At 35.3% G+C, this 9,339-nt stretch overlaps 1 protein-coding gene across 1 annotated transcript; it reads left to right on the top strand.

Annotated features, from left to right (window-relative positions):
- Window positions 1–6,260: 6,260 nt before the first annotated feature.
- LOC113764699 (L-type lectin-domain containing receptor kinase IV.1-like) lies at window positions 6,261–8,418 on the top strand. The gene has a single exon (XM_027308667.1). The coding sequence runs from the start codon at window positions 6,335–6,337 to the stop codon at window positions 8,393–8,395; it is 2,061 nt and encodes a 686-aa protein (XP_027164468.1). The 5' UTR covers window positions 6,261–6,334; the 3' UTR covers window positions 8,396–8,418.
- The last annotated feature ends 921 nt before the right edge of the window (window positions 8,419–9,339 follow it).

Below are 9,339 nucleotides of genomic sequence, written 5' to 3'. Positions count from 1 at the left end.
TATATTTATTTAATTTATCTGAGTTGTTTAATTATCCTCAATTATATATAAATTCTCTAAACTTTGAGCTCTAGAAGAAATGAATTATCTCCAATCCCTGTGGATTCGACCCTACTCACCCTATATGCAAAATTTGTATTTTTCTTGAATAAGTATTTATTATTGTACAGACTCGACACCTGTCACATATAGCACATAGCAATTTGACCAAAATGAACCCAATAAATACACAGTAAGGATGCCAATGAGTCAAGTCAAATTCAAATACTAATATATTTGAGTTTGAGCTTGAAGATATTTACCCTAATTCAAACTTGAAATTGGCGAATATTTATTTGGGAAAGGGAGCCAATATCGGTGCTCTTATATAAGGGCCATCTACACTTTATATTAAAATATAACTATTACACTATCCCCACATTTGGTAAATAGTAATCGCCTAACAAGGAAGGGGTTTTGGTGAGAAGACTTCTAAGAATAAAGCAACATGGTCCTATTGAATTTGATTTAATAGTTTTAGCAACTTACTATTCCATTATCTATGAATTTTTTTGTGATTACACCTGACATATTTCTTAATTTCCATAAATCTCTTTTCTAGGCGCAAAGGCAACACTAGTATATCATTGGCACCAAATGAATAAATTGGGAAATTCCATCACAATATTATGACATATTCAAAACTATTTCTTGATGATACAATAAGTAAAAAGTTAGTGAACTAGACTAAAATATCCAAAAAATGCGGTTTAGATACAAATATTAACATAAAATAGGCTGTTAAAAATGCAATGCATTGTAGCAGGAACATGATTTGCCTTGAATTAAATCCAATAATAAGACAAAAGTGCCTTGACCTTAACAGCTTGTCTTACTTTTAAAGCTATTCCTTAATTGGTGGTAGCACAGTCCTTTATCTTGGTTGAAGGTAGGAAAGACCATCCTGAACTGTTTCCTTAGTGCATTTTATTATTACATTTATAGCCAGATTGCAAATTAATGCCCTTAGGCATAAAAAAACTGTATGCTACTGGTGTTATGACTAGCTTCCATGAGAAACAAAGGAACTAATTTCAAACTGTTGAAACTTTAAGAAGAAGAATGGATGAATTTTACACTACGAATTTTTCAAGAGATGACTAATCAGAATCTGTGCTGCATATGTAAACGAGAAATCCCCTGCTTTTTCAACTCTCAAACAAACAAAAAAAATTCAAGAATTAATGCTTCTGATGAGTTCTCTCTATTTCAGATACTTGAATCTTTTCCAGAGTCACCCGAAGGATCAGCAAAATGCTCTTCATGATCTGATTAGCTCGATCCAATACCTTCTTTTCTATCTCTTCCATCTCAGCCATAAGTTGTTCAAGTTCATGCAACTCCAAATCTTCAACACGGAGCAATTTTCTCAACAAGAGGCAATTGACTAGTCACGAAACAATTGACTAGTGGCCTACATTAAAATAGAAAAAAAACAGTAGTTAAATATTTAATTTTTTAGTTTTGGATACTAAATTTATAGTAGTGAAATATTTATACTCCATATTGCTTATCTAACACATGATATACGGTAACGATAAAATTCTTTTCATCAGCTTACTGAAACCAGATAAGTTATGGGGTGTGGTGATCACATACAACAAGATGGGTGGACTTGTAAGATTAAAGCAACATGATCCTGTCGAATTTGATTTTAGGAAAAAAATGCACTTTTCATTCTCAAAGGTTGGGTTGATGACTAATTTCGTCCTCAAAGTTTCACCAAGAATACATTGCATCCTCAAAGTTCCTGAATTTTGGCAAATTAGGAACAATTGACAGAATAACACTCCATTTGGACGGAAATCTGCACGTAAGAAGCATGCCCCGTTAGAACCAACTTTGCACCCAACAAAAAATGGGTAAAACCTGTTCTTGCTTCATTTATGTCCTCTCCGCTCCTCTACTTGTTGTAGTCGTAAAAAAATTTCTAGCCACCCTCACCATTCTAAATCTAGTCATTTGCTGGCAAAAAGGTTGACATAAATGGTCGACATCCACTTATTTATGGGTTATAGATGACTTGGATTTGAGTATCTATCCAAATGCATTAAATTAGCCCAGCCCATTTAATTTAATTTAATTTTTATTTTTTACCTATCAAAAAAATATATAATAGAGGAAACCCTATTTGCAAAAATAGAGGAAAGCCATAAAAAGCTGATAGGTTGTTGTTTCTTTATCTTGTATAGAAACTACCAAATGTGTATAACTTTAATTTTAGGGATAATTCTAGAAACCTCATAGGAGGATTTTGACTATTGCAGGTAGGTCCCCTCTAATTTAAAAGATTACACCTACCTTCTCTACCATTAGCATTTCAGTAACAATATAAACCCACTATACTAAATTTGTCCTAAAAACCCTAAAATACCCCTTTGTTAGTTAGAAAGGGGGAAAACTCACTCATGAATTTCTTCCACATTGTGACTATTGCAATCGGCATAACTACCAACCTAACGAAGTCAATAAGCCACTTTAACTTAATCCTCATATTCTGATAATTTCGAAAGCCCAACTTTGCAGCTCTAAAGTTTCCTGTGCAAATCAATTATGACAATTAACATTTGCATTCAACCTAATCTTTATCTTCAAATTTTTTTGCTTGAATTTTGCATCTAAATTGACCAATGTCATTATTCAAACAATTAAAATGGATGCAACATTGTTGATGCTAAAATAATCTAACCCACCAAAAATACCAACATGGAGCAACCAAAAGCAACATTAGAGACCACATTCTATGTTTTTAGGCAAATTTGATTATAGTTCTTATATACCAAAATTCTTTTTTTTTTTTGCACAATTGGTATAATAGTGTAATCTTCCTCAATCTATGTTTCTTTTTTAGTTATCATTTTTATTTTCTTGTTTATACTCTGTATCACCACCATTCTTTTCATCTTCATTTATGCTTTGTTCACACAAATTTTTTGACCAATTTTTCTACAAGAAATACCCCTGGAAATGAGCAAGCAAGTGTGGAATCTTGTAGAAACAACTTTTTGTGAGTTTCAAGAGCCAACTTTGCCAACTGGAAACAACTTATTTGTGACTTGAATCTCTCTATAAATAGAAGCCTTGGAGGAAATTTTTAACAACTTTGGAAGGTTAGAGAAACTCCACAAAAATGTAGTCTTCACTAGAATTTCCTTAGTTCATTAGTTAGGGTAGATTAGTATAGTTAGTGTAGTTATTCATTCTTATATTTATAGTTAGATTTGGATGAAGATTTGAGGAGCAACGATGGAGAAGTTGAACCTCATGTGACAAGAGTGACTTCTCTCCTATTACTTTCTCTTTTGTAATTGAATTCATGTTTAGCTATAATACAAGTTTGGATTTTTTATCACGCTTTCCTAAAGTTTATGTCTAGAGTGTGGATGAACTTTTTATATCTTGTTTGTAATATTTACTTGGTTATTTGGTGATATTATTTTAAGCAGGTTATTTATCACTTTTAATCTAATTATGATCAATCGGCCATTAATGTGATAATTTTAAGGTGTTAAGTTTGCAATGAAAATTAGAATTTAACACTAGTTCAAACAAGTGATAAACCTAAGGAGTACACTCATGAGAGTGGAGGTGCACCTTGTGGATTTAGTGACTTGTTTCATATGAAATGAGCTTGTAGTTAGTTTCATAACCACGAGAGTAGGTATGACTTAGTTACAAGTATACTTGATTCACTATAACAATAGATTTCACATATATTAGGAAATTACGATATAACTAACCAAAATAATAGCAATCACTTAACCACTAATTTCATTTATAAGAATAGTGAGGAACTTCATACCTCTAGGAGTTTTATATTGTTATTTTATTGTTTTTATCTCATGTTTGTAGAGTAGATTTAATCTCTTGCATTTGTAGTAGTCTAACTAATAAAGGAGTTTGAAAATCATCAATAATTGATAATCTTCTCTGTGGGTTTGACTCTTAATATCCTATACCGTACATTTGCAAAAAATCGCATGTGGAATATTTAAAAATTTATAAATATAAAACTTGATTGTGGATGAGCTAATTGTTATATATATATCCCGTGCTCGTCATCTTGTAACTTTTGCTTCAATCTACCAAGGTCACAAGTTTTTCTTCTACTAAACTACCTGTCTCAAGACTCTCTAGAGTCTCTAAAGATTATCTTCTAACTCCCCTTGATCCTCCAATACAATGTGTATTTATAGAAGAAAAGGCTGGGAAATGTTGTAATTGAAATGACTCAAAGTTTCCCCTTGAGCTTCACAATATTCCTCGAGCAACTTTCTAAAAAATTCAATCTAAAATTGAGCTAGAAAACTGTATAAAAACTAAGCAAATGGCTATACAAGTTGCATAGCCGCCTCATCAATACGCAGGGATGTGGATTGCATATTGCCTCGCGTTTTTGCCTCTCCTGTATTTTATTTTTTTATCTGCTTCAATCCAAAATGATGGGTAAAATGTAGACTGCCTCGCGTATTTAGGTCGCGTTTTGCTACGTAGAAAACTACACTTGTTTGTTTTGTCATCTCCAATCCATCTTCGAATCGCGTCAAATATTTTGCTTGAATTCTACTTGATCCGAATTGACCATAATTCACCAAATCCTACAACTGCAACAGGTTTTGCAGATTAAACTGTCAAATGAAAATTTTACTATAAAAAGAAGATGAGTGTACATAAATATATATATATATATAATTACAAGGTTATTTAAAAGTTTTCTTTTAGCAATGTTTATCATTATATTGTGTATGTATACCTTAACTTTGTGCTTGTACACCACGATGCTATATGTGAACAATAAAGATTGTTTCAAAAATTTAAAAAGCTCAGAAGTTGCTAGCTAATTTTTTTCTTCTATTTTGTCTCTAATCTCTTATTTGAAGTAGTTTAGATGATAGTTCTGAATTTTGGCCTTGCACTATACTTGTATTGAAGGACAATCTACTGGTTTTTCAAACCACAAAATTCTTATGCTATATGTAGAAGAGTAGAAGTAAATTTTTTTTCCCAATACGTAGTCCCGTGACCTTGTCATCATCATTTCTTGTTTACGTCTTTTTTTTCCTTAGCCCTTCCCAACTTTTTCCCCCAAATTAGCCTGAAATTTAAATGGAAAATAGCTGAAAAAAAAAACTCTGCTCAAACTCAAATATGAAAAAGATTACATTTTCTGCAAAATTTCCACCCGGAATTGAGCTGATGTATCAAAACCTACTTGCAAATGATCTTCAATTAAAAGGATAAGCGGCAACATTGGCTCTTGAACTTGATTCTCCAACTAGTTATTGGAAAGCTTATTATAATCCCACCTAATAAAACCCTTCTTCCCACCCAAAAAACTTATTAAAACAAAACGGTCCAGCGTTCTTCAACCCCCAGTTACAAAATCGAATTTTGTCATAAAAAGCAAGCCATCTTTGAGGAACCAAGATAGCCAAAAAAACAGCCTGAGGTGAACTTTCAATTCTGGAAGAAAACTGCTCGTTTAGGAACCAATTGAGAAAAATTAAAGGGGAGGAGAAAATAATTTCAAAACTTAAACTTTTATTTATTTGTTTGTTTTATATTTTATTTAGAGTTAAATTACATCTATGCCCTCATCTTCTCGGCTGCTAACACCTACAAAATGACACATGATCATTACATCCACTGATACACCGTTAGTTTTTTGGATTCCATCAACATTTTCACTTAGGTTGAACAATTTTTGAAATTGAAGAATTAAAGTATTCCATTTCAAAGTTCAGATACCAAAGTGAGATAATGCGTAAAATTTGCGGACAAAGTAAGGTTAGCCCTTTAGTTTTCAATACTTATGCAATAAGTATAGGACAAATTATTGCGCCGATCAATACGCATGTATTTTCCGTTAAATTTTTTATCGGGTCGATTTGAAATCTTCGGAGCTCCGCATGTTTCATGAGTGAGAAACGTGGTCGTTTCTTAACCTTCGATGCATGAATAATCAAATCATGACTGCAAACTTCACCAACCATTAGGTAAGACCGCACTTACTCCCGGTCCGGTCCAGTGTTGGACAATTCGTCGACTTTTGCAAACAAAGTCTTCGGTCTAGTCTTGGAAAGTTGTAGGTCCCAGATTAATTCAAGCTACATGGCGTAGAGTCATATGGCTTTGATTAAGGCTTTTAAGACAATTAACGTTTGCTTGACGCACGTTGGAAACTAAGAAAACTTCTTGTCGTAGCTCGTGTGTGAGACATTACAACGCTAGATAATAAGATAAATAGGCTACAAAATTGAGAAGGATTTGGCAATTGGCATCCAAGTCTTTAGTCATGTCATCCAAACTAGTAACAGCTATCTTAGCCAATTTTCTAGTAGTTCACATAGGAGCTGGTGCAGCAGCTCCTGACGATTTTGGGTTCATCTATCAAGGATTTCAATCATCAAATCTAAGCCTGGATGGATTAGCCACGGTCACCAAAAATGGCCTCCTAAGGATAACCAACACCACCAAATTACAAACGGGGCACGCCTTCTATCCTAATCCCCTCAAATTCAAGACAAAATCTAATAGTTCAGCTTTCTCCTTTTCCACCCAATTTGTGTTTGCTATCGTGGCTGAAGTACCAGGCATGCCTGGTCCGGGAATGGCTTTCGTGATTGCGCCAACAAGAGGCCTTGCAGAAGGGCCCTCCACTCGTTTCCTCGGCCTCTTCAACACAAGCACCGATGGAAATCGAACAAATCACGTTTTTGCGGTGGAGCTTGACACTATCCAAAACCCAGATTTTGAAGATATCAATGACAACCATGTTGGTATTGATATTAACTCTATGACGTCCAAGGTATCCCAGCCAGCAAGTTACCAGGCTAATAACAAGAATTTATTTGACAACTTAACTCTTAGCAGCGGTCAAGATATGCAACTTTGGGTCGAATACGACGGGGTGGCGAGGAGAATCGATGTTAAATTAGCTCCAGTAGCGGCATCTAAACCACATACTCCTCTTTTGTCTTTGACATATGATCTTTCGCCAATTTTTCAGCAGAGCATGTATGTTGGCTTTTCTGCAGCCACTAGTCCACGCGACATAGGATCATCTCATTTTATACTTGGATGGAGCTTCAGGACGAATGGCGTTGCGCAGGCTCTTGATCTCTCTCGGCTCCCCAAGCTACCTCGGTTTGGACATAAGAAAGTATCTGAATTTTTCACTGTGGGATTGCCCCCGATTTGCATGCTTTTCTTGTTAATACTAATATCCGGAGTAGCTTATTATCTAAGGAGGAAGTGGAAGTTTGCAGAAGTGCTGGAAGAATGGGAGCTTGCTTATGGGCCTCACAGGTTCAAGTATAAAGATTTATACATTGCCACCAAGGGGTTCAGAGAAAAGGAGATGTTGGGGGAAGGCGGATTTGGAAGGGTCTACAAAGGCGTTCTGCCAACAAGCAAGGTTGAGGTTGCTATCAAGAAGGTCTCTCATCAAGCAAGACAGGGAATGAGAGAATTTATTGCAGAAGTCGTCAGTATTGGTCGCTTACGCCATAGAAATTTAGTACCACTCTTGGGTTATTGTCGGCGTAAAGGAGAGTTACTTTTGGTATACGAGTTCATGTCCAATGGTAGTCTAGACAAGTTTTTGTACAACCAACCCAAGTATATCCTCAGCTGGAGCCAAAGATTGCGAGTCATCAAAGGTGTAGCATCCGGATTATTCTATCTACACGAAGAATGGGAGCAAGTAGTGATCCACCGAGATGTGAAAGCAAGTAATGTATTGTTAGATAGTGAACTGAATGGAAGATTAGGAGATTTCGGCCTGGCAAGGCTATACGATCATGGAACCCTCCCTCAATCCACCCATGTAGCGGGATCTCTTGGCTACCTTGCTCCTGAGCATAGCAGGACAGGGAGGGCCACAACAAGCACTGATGTATATGCTTTTGGGGCCTTTTTGCTGGAGGTTGCCTGCGGAAGAAGGCCAATAGAACCCCAAGCAGCACCAGAAGAGAAGGTCATTTTGGTTGATTGGGTATTTTCGTGCTGGAAAGCAGGCAATATTCTCCAGGCGGTTGATCAAAAGTTGGGTACTGAGTTTGTGAAAGAGGAAGCAGACTTGGTGTTGAAACTAGGCTTGTTATGCTCTCATTCAGAACCAAAGATTAGGCCGAGTATGAGGCAAATTCTGTTGTACTTGGAGGGATCAGTTGCCTTGCCAGATTTATCATCACTAGCCATGGGCGTTTCTGCTGTTGGTCTTGGCTTCGCCCACCCTGCTGGCTTTGAAAACATTTTATCGTCATTTGCTTTTTCCACAGAGAAACGTTTTTCACATTCTGTGGCAGACTCTACTCTCTCTGGTGGTCGGCAATTAAGATGCTCATCATTCTGATTTTGTAAATTTAAAAAAAAAAAAAGAAAAAAGAAAAAGGAAAAAAGAGCTTCTACTACAGTAATTATTTTGTTGAATGCATTTTTCTGACATATGAGCACTAAATTTTGTATCAGATGCTAGAACATGTTTTGTGGTTTGTACCAGGGGATACTGGATTAACAGGACCGAGAGCGAGGCCTTTGAGTGGGGGAAGATATTTTCGAGATTTGACGACCTGGGAGTGGACCCGCAACATTTCTTTCATGCCTCAAGTTTTCGGAATCTTATGGCCCGAAGACTTTTCTAAGTCTGTACGATAATTTAATTTAATTTTTAAATTTAATGAATTCAAATCTTAATATATTTAAATCGTTTGATAATAAAAAATTAAATATTTAAATTTATTAAGTGATATTGAATTTTTTGGATAAAATTTGTTTCCAAAATTAAGTGATAATTATTCATTTATCACTAAATATGATATACATTTAAATGTATTAGATTTAATGTTTAACAATTCAATAATTTAATAGATTCAAATTTTAAACTTCAGTTTTATCAAACGCATCCTTAGTAAATGAAACAAAGAGTTGTCTACAGCTTCCGTGATCCGTAAGACATAGGAACATGACATGCTTTGTAACAAATGTTTAAACTTTTTTTTTTCATTATTATACTGTGAGTGGAAAGATTTGAAGCCGAATTTTCTTACTTAAATTCTCTTCTTTGAGCCAACCAACTCATTTCTCCTCCAAGGGATACATTCAAATTAGTGATGAGCTTCTTAGGGCTCGAGGGTTTGTACAATTGTTGGCCATAGGCTGGTTGCTTAAGCAATGGCTAAGCTAGGAGTGAGCTGCTCCCGAGTTTTGAAAATTTTCCATTAGCCTGTTAGAGATTTTGGAAATTTTTATTAAGGGTGCGTTTGATAACCATAGAATTGGGGTTTAGAATTATAATTG

This window comes from Coffea eugenioides, chromosome 3, assembly GCF_003713205.1.
Source record: "Coffea eugenioides isolate CCC68of chromosome 3, Ceug_1.0, whole genome shotgun sequence".
NCBI lineage: Eukaryota > Viridiplantae > Streptophyta > Magnoliopsida > Gentianales > Rubiaceae > Coffea > Coffea eugenioides.
Note: the sequence above shows the minus strand (reverse complement) of the source record. Positions and strands in the feature narration are given on the sequence as shown.